This window comes from Zerene cesonia, chromosome 20 (genome assembly GCF_012273895.1).
Source record: "Zerene cesonia ecotype Mississippi chromosome 20, Zerene_cesonia_1.1, whole genome shotgun sequence".
Classification (NCBI taxonomy): domain Eukaryota; kingdom Metazoa; phylum Arthropoda; class Insecta; order Lepidoptera; family Pieridae; genus Zerene; species Zerene cesonia.
This window is the reverse complement of record NC_052121.1, coordinates 3,291,057-3,304,959: the sequence shown is the minus strand read 5'-3', so window position 1 is coordinate 3,304,959 and position 13,903 is coordinate 3,291,057. Positions and strand designations below refer to the sequence as shown.

The 13,903-nt window shown below is 34.2% G+C and overlaps 1 protein-coding gene across 6 annotated transcripts in view; it reads right to left on the bottom strand.

Annotated features, from left to right (window-relative positions):
• The window catches only part of LOC119835340 (syntaxin-1A), a 42,260-nt gene that overhangs the window by 19,500 nt on the left and 8,857 nt on the right, over positions 1–13,903 (bottom strand). For all 6 annotated transcript variants that reach the window (XM_038360102.1, XM_038360104.1, XM_038360103.1 and 3 more), the window contains exon 2: positions 5,589–5,672. In XM_038360102.1, coding sequence (XP_038216030.1) covers positions 5,589–5,672 — 84 coding nt within the window. The remainder of the gene's footprint in view (positions 1–5,588; positions 5,673–13,903) is intronic.

The window sequence follows — 13,903 nt, the reverse complement described above, 5'->3', positions numbered from 1 at the left end:
CAGTAAAGCTTTCCCTCAGACCAGTGAACTTGAAAGATAACTTGAACTAACAGCGAAATAGGGCTATCGCCTGTGAAATATGGCCGCTCTATGTATGTGTAATTTGTATTTCGTAATCGGTCATTCCTCTAGTTCAGGGTCGCGACGGGTGACGGTTTTGGTTGATCTTTTATTCATCATAATATATCCGAATTAAATTTATTTCTGTTGCTTAGCAATTTAATTGCGGCAATCTTATCATATATACTCATAATAATAGCTTTAATTAGGTGTGATAAATATTAAGAGTTAAGCTAATATCAAGAGTTTGTCACTTTGAACTCGCTAACTTGAGAAATTAACGGAACTAAAAATTCTTTTACGTTGGATATGTATCGCGTACGTGGTCCCGGAGTACTTAATATAAACCAAAGGTGAACCAAATGAGAGGTCAATTGGAATATTTTGAATTATATGATGAAAAGATGACTGACTGTAAATCCGACTATTGCCTACCTCTAGCAATACCATTAACAGTAGGTAAATGTTTTCTCCTTTCTTTGCATTTTATAAGTACTCAATTCATTAATCATAACGTTATATATTATTCTGACCGAACATTAAAGTTCCGTATTCCATCTTTACACAGTAAACGTTTCTTGCATAATTCAATAGTAATCCAATAAAGTAACGCTTAATATAAAAGTAGAAATAAAAATACACTATATACATTGAACATTCTATCATTCAATCAGTCACGACCAATGCATGTCGATGTTAACTCCTAGATCAAAATCTCATCATATGACGACACGAAAAAAGCATCTCTTGACATTTAAATATAGCCTACTATTCCAGTAGCAATATTTGTACCGTTACTCATACTAAACGAGTGACATTTAATATCTGGATCGGATGAAATAGCTAACATAGTCAAGGGTCAATAATGCGATGACGTAACAGCTCTTACGTCTCGACGGGCGTCTCGTCGCCGCCCCGTCGCCATGCATAGGTTGCGTCCTTCATGCAATCGCCTTGCCAACTATTATTCGGGGTTAATGGTAATTTTGCCATAAGCCTGGAAACTTTTAAATAGTCTTGAAGTCGAATAGGAAAGCGAACTAGCTGGCAGCGGTTGAGTCTTATCTAATATATAAAATTCTCGTGTCACAGTTTTCGTTGCCATACTCCTCCGAAACGGCTTGACCGATTTTGATGAAATTTTTTATGCTTATCCGGTATCTATGAGAATCGGCCAACATCTATTTTTCATGCCCCTAAATGATAAGAGTAAGGCAGAACAGCGTTTGCCGGGTGCAGCTAGTATATTGTAAATTGTAAAATAAATGAGCATCAATCATAGACTGGGAAAGTAGTTACGTACGCAAAAGATGATGCTGAAGTTGGGTTTATATATATTTTTTTTTATAAGCCAACACTTCAGAACATCTACAGCTTATTTTAAATAAGCAAATGCTTAAGCATTTTAACAATGAAGATTCATAATCTCGCCACAATAGTTCCTACAACAATTGGTGTATAAATGGGTTAAATAAATTTGCTTCAGTGAATAAAATGCTAAATTCCCACAAACCGTAATGTTTGGCCAGTAGCCACATATACATAGTACACTGAGCGGCGTTTGTCGCTGTAATATTCTAGCACACAGCATGCAAATGAATTGCGGGACCGTGATGAATAGCAAACAAACTGAATGCACAAGTCAAAAGCTGTCACGTCATGTATTAAATGAAGCATTAAATCAAATATTATAACGTGTTAACGATGTGTGGGAAATTATAAAGACACACCTACAGGAACATAACAAAACAAAATGGGTAACACATGAAGCTTAGCGGAGAGAATCTTAGAAAGATATTTTAGCTAATCGTAACCCGACATAAAAAGTTTGACAATGAAGTTCTTAGATTAGGGATACTGATTATTAAGTTATTGCTTGTTGGTAAATTCAATTTCCTTCCGACTTTACCCCGACCCACCCTTTCACCCAATTACGGGTCGGAAACGCAGCGCGTGTTCGTGACGCGCGAACTGTAGTCTCAATGATGCCTACGCCTACGAGTTCAAGATTTTTTAACAAAGGAAAGATGAAATATTTTATTAATCTTGCTAAGATAATATTATGTATTCACAACGTTTGATAAAAGAATGTGAGCTTTACGGAAGAGTGTCTTAAATTTAATTGGATGTTAAATAAACTAACACACATTCATTATTGAAAATGTCTAATGACATCATGGTGTAATGTAGGTAAAGCACGCTTCGGCACGAATTGGGCTAGTCCGCACCGGGGAAAGGAATGGGGAACACAGCAGCCCTCCATCTGCAAATGTTCATGAACAGTGGTGGTCGCTTACCATCAGGGGAAACCACCAGCTCAGTTGCCCACTATTACATAAAAAATCTATTTTAAGCCAGTTAAATGACTAAATAAAACTTATTTAAATGAACGTTCTTTCGTTCATTAGTACTGTAGATGAAAGAGAAATTTTAAAATATAACTTATGGACCTATTCATTTTCTTAAGTATGTAGCAACAAAAAAAATTTGTCTGTCCCCAGATTTTGTCGACTAAAGAAAAGTAGGACCCTCGATTCATAAGAAATTCAACCTAAAAATGTCTAGATGAAATTTGTCAGATTTTTATGATACTCAGCACTCTCAACATCGACAGATAAGTAGGTATAGGAGGTATCTTTCCATAAATTAATCGATAGTGCTTTATAGTCTTGTTTTACATATACATAAAAATTAATAAACAATTCTAGACATTATCCAACACAATGAAAGGGCAGTACACATATTGCCTGCTTACTACCTACTTAAAGAGTAAAAAATTCCACCTCTATAAATTTCTACTTGAAAAAAAAATGAGTATAATAATAATTTCATAACCAACAAATGCTATTGATCTATTGTTACAAAGTGGGAAATAGTTCACGTATTATAAAATGTGTCGATTCAGGCTGAGTCGACAATACAACTGGGAAAAGAATAGAGAGCAACAAGCTGACACGTTGTAATGGAACTAAAATAAACTCAACTGTACCTGGGACACAGTTGAACAAAAAAAAATCGAGCTCAGTAGTTTAGCAATTCGCCGTTGTATTTATCGTGACGTCATTAATTCACACCTGATTCATTGGTGATAATAATATACGTTGCCGTAGGTCATTCTACCAATGAATCAACTGTTGCAGGAAAAAAATTAATAAAATCCATTAATCGAGGATTTGATACGGCGAATGATTTTTAGTCGACACATTGGCATTATGAAAAAAGTAAGATTCAATTAAGTTACTTAATACACTAAACAATTCTCTTTAGTAATAGTAGAATGTAAAAAAACAGGCGTTAGTATTGCAGAGACTACACCTAAGTGAATCTGTTGCCAGGCCCACTAATTGACCTATAGTCCATCTTGTCGAGACAAAGGAAGAAAACAAACTATTGGGACATATTTATATAATATGTATGTCTTCGAAGTTGGCCTTGTTGGCCTTCCTGCAATATTATACATGCAAGAGTTTGTTTGTCTATCGTGCACGTGGCAACGGAGCGTTATATGCGATTTAATGATAGGAAAAGCTGCGGGCACGGGGAACTGTGCGAGGAAAAACCCCGATTCTGTCTGTTTTCCTTTGACTACACAGGCAAAGCCGCTAGAGAACAGCTTCACATAACTTTACCAATATTTACTCGGGAAAGTCTTTGTGAATAAGTTCACGAAACCAAGTTGTCCCTTAGGAAAAATCTATTAGTCATCACATTTTTATCAGCAAAATCCGTATTGTACACGTGTTGCTTACATTTTTACGATAGTGGTTGACCGTTCCACAATATTATTGATAAAGCTGCCAGCCATTGTGACGAGGCAATGTTTTATCAGTCAACTCAAATACCACATACAATAATTATGAGTTCAATATAAACACACTTTTTCAATTTTCAAACGTTACAATCCAAGGCACTTGAAACATATTTCAGGAGCAAAATTAAATCGAAATTTATGTAGGTCATAAATTTTGTTATACCAATTTTTACGTGTAATAGTTTTCGATTTTTCCACTGCATATATTAAATATACAACCTATCATTTGTTTTATTATTAATTAATTTAACGGTACTAATGTTACAGGAATACCATTGCTGGTACTTACATGTAGGTATTTTGCGTATACTCATATTTTTTTCTACTACAGAATGAAGTTTTTCTAAAATTCAGAAAAAAAAAACTTTTATGAAATACGCTTCAATCTCGAGGCTAGAAATGCAGCGCTTATTCAATTTCACAAAACAGCTCAGCGATAATGATCACTTTTAGATAACTTTGAACCGTGATCGTAACCTTTTCCAATGGCTGAAGTCACTTGAAAATATACCTCTAATTTTCATCACAGACTACCAAATTTTTATACGCAATTATTACTTATAAACCTCTTCAAATAGTTTAATTTATATTTTATATAAATTGAACTATTTGAATAACTATTGTTTACATAATTATTATCTCGATTAAAATAGAGGCTTAAGCTATAAGTTATAAGCTATAAGCTTAAGGCTATAAGCTTTTAATCTCATATTCTGAATTAGTTCGTCGCCAAGTTTACGTAAGATGATATCAACACAAAATCGTTATTCTGCGCCTAAAAGCTAAAAGCTTTTATACAATTCTCTGTAAAACTGTTGGGTTACCGTTTCAATAAAATAATCATTTCAGAGTGAATTCGTCCAGTTTTATCATGTGGATAAAAAACGCTATACTGTCGGGTGAAAGAGCACAATTAAAGATAGGAAACCGCCATTTTTCAAAGCTAGAAACAACGTTGAATTTAATAACGGCGGAAATTATTGCTCCTCATCTCCGTAGTAATATGTAAATGTGGTATAGGCAAGACGTGAAATATACAAAATATTTCAAATTATAATACATTATTTTCCATGATGTGTACAGAGGATGCTCATGGCAACACGTTAGATAAGTCCGCACAGAAAGGTAGTCGGTATTACGACGCGGTACGTCGATACATAATCCGCAGTCAAACACCAGTGTAACTGCCTGTGTACTTCAAACACTCACGATAGAACCCTTCTGTCGAGGTTTGCAATCAATACCGACATAAACTCATATATATATAACTCACGATATTACCTAAATAGGGCTAGATGACTTCAACAATTTATTATATATAAAATTGTAATAAAGATTACTCTCATTTTATTTTCGGATAATCAATGAAAGCCCATTTATTAATAAATGGTAAAAATGAGTAATATAAATGGTACGTACTAGTTAGTACCTACAAATTGCCTTCAAGCTAGAATATCTTTAATATATAAAATTCTCGTGTCACAGTTTTCGTTGCCATACTCCTCCGAAACGACTTGACCGATTCCTCTGAAATTTGGTAAGCATATTGGGTAGGTCTGAGAATCGGCTAACATCTATTTTTCATACCACTAAACGATAAGAGTAAGGCAGAACAGCGTTTGCCGGGTGCAGCTAGTTATATATATATATTTTTGCAACCACTTCATTTACTGAAGAACACAGGTGTAGAGAAGCAGTTGTTATATTTAGTACGCACCTCACTGAAGAATTCATCCATGTAGCCGCCTTCAACGGGGACGTTAACATCGTCTGGCCCGACATCGTCGTCATCACTTTGCGCCTACATGAAACAACAGAAAATTTACTATTAGCGATATCATATACGAATACTTAACATAAACACACATAAGTTACATAAATTTAAATACAAAACAGTTGTACACTTAGAATACATTTACTGATTACCAATATACAATACTATAAAAAAATATATCAAATTCAACACAACAAAATGCTTTTCATGGAATCTTTCCCATCTACATGTTTGACAAACAGACTGATCATGGAATTACAAATTACATATCGCAGACATATTGTTATATAAAATAAAATCCATCATTTTGGACGTGAACTAAAGATCAATTTCACACGCAAAACTTGACATCGAATAGCTCACGTAAAGCAAAATTGAATCCACTTAGCTGAGGCGAGCTAGCCATTATTCAATTTATGCGGGCAGTTCCCGTCCCCACAAAGACCCTACGATCCGGATATACTGGGCTAGGCGTTCACATAAAGCGAAAACTTCGTGTGAGAGAGAATATGCAAGAGTATCAAGACTGCTTGTTGGAAGAAGATTACTACGTAACCTAACATAGCTGACCTTATTTTTACGTCATATATCGTACATTTATTCCTGCGCTCGCTTTTCTGTGTATCTGTCTGAGTTTGTATGTGCTTTTTTTAGTTATGTCCATTTTGAACACGTTCTGCTTAAATAAACAATCTATTCGTTTTATATGTCCACTAATACATAAGAAGGTTTAACAAAGAATCATTGTGGTCTATCCAGAATTATTACCTAATTTTAATTGCATTAATTTGAATAGACCATAGAAATCAAATAGAACGTAGAAATCAAGAGTATACCATACAACAATTAAGTCATTTATCACAATCGCTCTCCGTCACGGCGTTTACTATTTTGTCCCTTGGCGTGCGTAAAAAGCGAATGCAGTGCGGGCAGTCTTTGTTACAGCGAACGTTTGTATGTGGGTCACGGCAATGCCTCTCGTACCGCCATTATAGTACAACCGTTTCATCTCCGGGGAATACTCAGACACATACTCATTTACTTAATGTATTTATTTTTAGGTTAGTGATTTAAAAACAGACGACATGTAAATGGATTATATAAAACTTGGAATTAAATTTTTATAAAAGTGTATTTTAGCGTATCTTATTATTTTGTTTCTGTAAAATGTACTCCATCCCGTTATTATAACTTAAGAATAAAGACAATATGAAAAGTTTTATTAAATGACCAAGATCTTGGATTATTTATACCCAATGAAGTTTTACCTGAATATAAATCATTGATCTATAGTCTAAACAATAGTAACGTCTGGTTCGATTCAAGCAAGTCGTAAGTATCGATACATAATTCACGAGAGCACAAGAAAGGTTTAGCCGAAAATAATGGAGGATATAACACGCCTCAGGGCAATGTCATATCAGCACATTCACTAACGGAATCAGTAAACAGGCTGCGAGCTGAATATAGAATGACATTCATAAAGATGTGACCCTATCGCTACGGAGATTGCCATCGCCTATCTAAAACATGATGCGTATGGTGACTGATATGTTATCATATTTTTAAAGTTTTATAAAGTGATCCCAGCGATTTATTTGTTTTTTATTTATTTTTTGTTATCTCAAGTTAAGGAAGTTTTTGTAATGTAGACCGATAAAATGTCAATACAGATTTTTTTTATTAAGCTGAATGACCTTAAAAATACCAACAACCCGGTAATTTATTTCTTCAATATATCATAATCTATGCACGTATACGATATACAATTTCAATACGTCCATCGAAACATCGAATTTTATGATAAAACAGATGACGCAACCTCTTCAATTTGCCCGATAGATGACGTAAACGTTCCACCCAAATGAAATTGATAAAAGTTTTCAATCCCATGAGCATCATTGGAATAGTCGTTTTAATAGACGTCGGACAGATTTTATTCCCTTGGCGTTTAAAAATCAAGATGCAATCAAGAAATGCAGCAAAATGTAATTATTATTTTAATAAATATAAATATAATATAATTATTTATATGAATTCTGAAAAACCTTTTCTGCTGACCGTCTATAGACTTGCAGAAAAAGCAAAATAAATGAAGATATCTATTATACTTTAATAACAGCATTTGTTATGAAAAATCATTAACAATAAGGTTCGTCAGGTGAGCTACCAATGCGGAAAGTCAGGGCCATTAGTTACCGGTGAGTAAAGCCCAAGGTAAAGAGCCAATTATTGCGCAATTAGATATCATTAGACTTCATTAACAATTTCGCAGCAAACATTCATTCATCGATTGTGTTTGTCAATGTTCATCTCCTGATAGATGTATAAACGCCTCGTAGTACGCGATACTACAATTCTACTAATAAAATCGTGAAAGTTTGTAAAATATACGGATGTATTATTACTTTCACGCAAGAATAGCTGATTAGAGATAGATATAGTCTGGATAGACTACTTTATACTCGTGTTCCACAGTGACACCGCTACTTCAAGCAAGTATACTGCTTAACATATAAATTTAGAGTAAAATTTACTTATAACATAAGGACATTAAAATCATCTGTTGTATTTTTTTTTAATAACTCTCGTCGAAAACACTACTAATGTTCTGAAAGGCAATTCGATTCCTTATTCTGGGCACGTATTTCAATCGAGCAAGTTCCGCCACTAGTATTGGCTGTCGACGGGGGCGAAAACTTCAGCCGAACTAAAATATCGAGCACTCAATGAGTTCCAAACATCCCGACACTTCAAACACTCAGAACTAATTTGGTACATTAACAATTATTTACTGACTAGGAAGTTGGCGTTCGACATCTCGATCGTACTTTGTTGAAATATTACAATTTTAGTGATGTGCTTGTTTAATAATATATGTAGTTGACCGGAATAGAAAACACATCCTTTGTAAGGTTTTTGGCGTTGTACCAAACATCGAGTAAATCCATAATTTTCCGTCTAATAGAAAGTAGGAAGAAGGAGATACCTATTTTCTCACATAATTTTCACATTTCATTTCCAGTACAATTACATGAGGTCATAGAACAGCATCAACCGTGTGCGTGATGTGTCGCACACGAAATGGGATTGAGCATTTAAACCCCGAACGTATGTTTCAATTAAACGAGGAGATTCCACGGATGTCGAATACGAAATCACAAATTGAGTGTTCCCAATTGTGTTGACATGATTAAAGCGAGCTTTATGTACAATACGATTCGACTCCTTTACATTTGACGATTAAATATTATAAACAACACTTAGGGTAATAAGAACATACGTATCCAAGAAAAAAAGCCATAGATTTGATTTTAAATTAAGAATCATCGTTAATTAAAATCTAAAATTCTTCACCTTACCGAGAGTCAGAAAATTTTCAACAATGAAATACAATTTCATAATGAAGAATATTTATTATCTACAAAAAAGATCACCAACGTTACTGGAAAAGTTTTTTTTTTATCGCCTAGCAGGCAAACGAGCAAACCTGATGGAAAGTGACGCCCGCCGCCCATAAGCACTTGCGATGTTAGTATGTTATTAGAATGTTGTTAGAATGCCGACAATTTCCTTTTAAGAATCACGTCAATGGTTCAAAAAAAAAGCAATCGAATTGAGAACCTCTTTGATTTTTGGAAACGGTTAACAAAAATGCTAACTTGACTCATTATCAAACAACCATTTATAACAGAGCAGTCTTAAACAGAATTGCACAATTTACACACAGCGATCGGAGAGCATTCGTAGTTTCCATCGTTAGAGACACAAACGGCGGCGCTGTTACACATTTAGTTCTTCACAAATAGAGAATACGAGAGCAAAGGAAACAATACTCGATAGCGGTTCAGACAATAATGGTATTAAACGGATGTAGGTCAGTTTAAGCGGGATTTTAAAATCTCTACATAATTACAGAGTCGCGACGCGTGGGATAATATAAAAGCACCCTCAGCAAATTTAACTCGGTCAATTTATTCTTTTCGAAATTTCCCCGTTAATTTTAAGAAATAGGTCAGATGAGAAACAAAACTGAGGAGTCCACGCTTAAGTCTGTTCTCGGCAAAGACAATGACTACTCTATAGCTCCATAATACAGATTACCTCCTTGAAAGAAAAATGCAGTACATATTTCTGAGCACAACCTTTATAGTTTCATGAAAATAGAAAAACCGAGATATTATGAAAATTGCCAAATACAGATAGATGTTGACGAAATTTTTAAAAATAATTTAAGTTGCAGAACATAACCAAACGACCCAGGGTGCAACATAAAATTCGGAGTAATGATAGACCTCGTTAGCTGAAGTAAGTACCTACAGGTTGAGATGGCTGTTCATTAAAACATTACGCTCATTTGGAACACTACGTATTCGTACATTCGCGTCCGTAGAAACGGCCAATTATATAAATGTACTAGATGAACCGGCGAACTTAGTATCACCTTTTTATATTTGGGAAAATAATTTCCGCAACATAACGAACATTTGAAAATATCAAAATCAGCTGCGCGGTTCTCGGGTTTAAAGCAAACAAACAGCAATTGATTTTCATATATACGTATATTGAAAGGTATGTATGTAACGCTCAAATATCGAACTCTCAAAAAATAGCTCACAACGTGTTGTAATCACAGTAAAAGATCAACATCACGATGTTCGTGTTATGGCCCATATCATAGAATCATAAAATATACAGACACATTATATTTATGTAGGTGTATGTAGGTGTGTGTACCAATATACAGCCACGTGGATAACTTTGTCAGTTTGGTAAGTAACCTAACGGAATAATAGAAAAATCCAAGTACAAAGCTTGTTTCTATTAAAATAATGTTATTGCTTCTGTATTACCTAAACAATGGAATGAAATGAAATTCTATATTGCTCATAAGAACAAACAAGCAAGCATAATTTATATTAAACCTCGACCTCACGATTGTACGGCCGAACAAAAGGTATTATGTTAAAGTACGAGTATATGTTTAACTAGTGATCCGCTCCGGCTTCACCCGTAGTAGGTACATAATGTATAGCCTAAAGATCTTAAGGACGGTGACTGAAGTTTAAAATCGACCGAAAAGTTACTGATATAAGCGCGTTGAAACAAAAATCTCTTCAGCTTAATAATAAATGTAGGACTAGGTTGTAGATAGATATATGTAGTTAGCTACTTGTGATGCTATGTAGTAAGGAGGTAGTATCTATCTATTATCAACTATCATAGACTTGGTTGACACTGCCTTCATATAAATTAGTGAGTAGCGTTTATAGTAATTAATAATTATATTAATTTATTTTTCGCTTTCAAGTGGTTTTGAAGTAGATTTTTAATTACTTATTTGAACCTATATAGAGCAAAAAAAAATATATACGAAATATAGGCAATACATTTAATAGTACAGCGTTACATCTTTATCTTGCCTGTGTTGTTCAGCATTAAGGAGTTTTAGTAGCCATGACGTGAGGAAATTTAAAACAGGCTTTTATGATTGAATCAAATTACAAAACTTCATGTTTTTGCTGTTAACAGTTGAAAAGTTCACTCACTCGAAGCCAAACCTGGGTGCAGCAGCAATGTTACGATGGAGACAACAAATATATTATTTTGTAATCAATCCATTCACAAAATATTGTGTCTTAGCTCTTCGCCATTGAGGAATTCCATTTTCCACCTCCTGACTCCATTATCACATAAATACCATATGAGGAAATCTTACTGAAGTTACATGTATGCAAAATTTGATGATTTTATTTCACTGTGAATTAGGTGGCTTTTCCTCGATTTTCCTGAGTTTCCATTATCAGATCCCGACTTGATGATAATGGGACCACCTCCAGAGTATACTTTTTCGCATTAAATGAACATTTCTTAAGTCGGTATCACTACATAGTATAAAACAAAGTCGCTTTCTCTGTCCCTATATGGCTGTTGTATGCTTAAATTTTTTTTTTATGTCATAGCGGTCAGCTGAGTTGGTGGTTCGCCTGATGGTAAGCGATCACCACCGCCCATAAACATTCACAAAGGTAGTAAGTACCTCTGTGAATGCGCTGCCCGCTTTTATGGGGTAAGGGAAAAGGAAAGGATTAACGACTGGAAAGAAGGAATGGACTGGGACGGGTGAGGAAAAGGAAACGGGCCTAAAATCTTTTAAACTACCCAAAGGATTTTGATAGCGCTTTTTTTTTAATAAATAGAGTGATACAAGAGGAAGGTTTATATATGTTTTATAACATCTATTAAATTACTACGAATTAACGCTTACGAAGCCGCGGGAGGAAGCTAGTATAAAATGTATGCTTCCCGAACGCGGCTTCGCCCCGGTAGTTTGACGGAATTTCCACAGAAATTTGAAAAATAAAAAGTAGCCTATATTACTCCTTAAGCTTCCAACTATCCTTCATACATACAAAATTAGATAATTAAATCGCCTCGTTAAGACGGACAAAAAATAAACCCACCATAACATTTTCGCATTTACAATATTAATAAGGATTGTCATGATCGCATCAAACATTTATACCTACGTTACTAATAGCTTGTTTTAGTGATTAGAAGCAAATAAATTGTTCGGTGGGGTTAAGCGTGGAACGTGGTCCGCCTCCCAAAGGATCATTATTTATGAGCCGACACACAAGAACGCTCTGAATCAATATTTGGGAGCTCTAATGTTCAATAAATTATTACGCTGTTTGAGATTTTGTTGAATAAGAAAAATTCCAGCCTTATTTTCTTTGACTTTTTCTTCTTTTATTTGGCGTTTTTATTTACTTCGATATTATAATATTTTTAAGAAGTCACAATATGTTTGTACATCGTTAGTCTTTAGTCATATCTTAAAGTTTATGATTATCCGTGTTCTTATTTATATTTTGTATCATGACGCAAAAGTTACCAAAGTGAAATACATAAATAATCTAATGTAAAGTTTTCTAATAAAAAAAATTCTTTATTTTTTATCACAAAAATTTGTAGCTTTTATATTCCAATTTCCAGCCCAAAGGATGTGAACACTCATCATCACCAACCCACATTGTCAAATGAAGGTCGATGGCCTTCGTTCGACATCATAATTTAATCGACGGTCTAATGGAAGTTCAATTAAAACAATTGAGACCAAATTTTTAAAGACCGTAAGTACATAATAGGACTAAAGACAATTAAATAATAATTATTACTATTTGTTACATTACCACACTGTTACCTAATTCATTAATTGAGTTACATTTTCTCAAACCACCTGGACGGCCGCGATCATTATCTCTCACGTTATGTGAGGGTATAGTTAATTATAGGATTGTTCACATAAGATTATGTAGGGTTTACCTACTACACGCAAGCTCAATTTGTTTAATCTTTAGTTCAATTTAATTAAAGTTAAAATTACAACACGGGTTCAATTAAATTTAAAATAATACAAAAAAGAAAAATAATGAAATGTGAAAATAAATATCCTAGGATTTAATTAGGTCACCAAGTTACTTGCATGTTTAACAAATTTAAAATACAAACGAACGAACCCGCGGCTATATGTTATGGCACAGTGCCCAGTAGATACTATCAAAAGTCAAAATTCGTCGTCAAAAAGAACAAAAAAAAAACCTCACACTCTTCCACGTTTATAATACCTATGAGTAGGTTTGGTAAAATGTTGTATATCCACAATCACATAACAGCTATTATAGTTGTGACTTCTTAATATGCATAACTACATCTCGAGTCTAGAAGGTTCCTTTGTTCCAAAAAATTCAGATGCTTTTTATAATCATCATAATATGTAAACAGTCATCATTAAAATCAATTTAATATATAATAAGCCTTGCTATATGCTTACTTTATATATATTTATAGATATTGAGAAAATATCACAATGGGTGGATCTTGCAGGGAAGCTTAAAATTGTGCGAGATTGGGACTAAACCGTAATACAAACAGCTTATGGCAAGAAACGCGCAGTAACAAATAGGTATTGAGGACGAAACAGGTGGAACGCTGCGGCAAGAATTACATAACAACCGCTTCGTGGTTTGATATTAATTCGCAAACTGTTTGCTCTATGGAAGCTGAACGTTGGTAATGATTTTTATCCTGGATAAAATTTATAGTCAAACAATTTATGTTTCAGTCACTTCCTCCAGCTTGAAAATTTATCAGATTATTGTTAACCAGAGCTCGAGGCTTAACTACCTAGTCTTGCCATAAATATTGTAATAAAGAAAAAAGAAAATTGTTAACTGCAAATAACATTTATTACT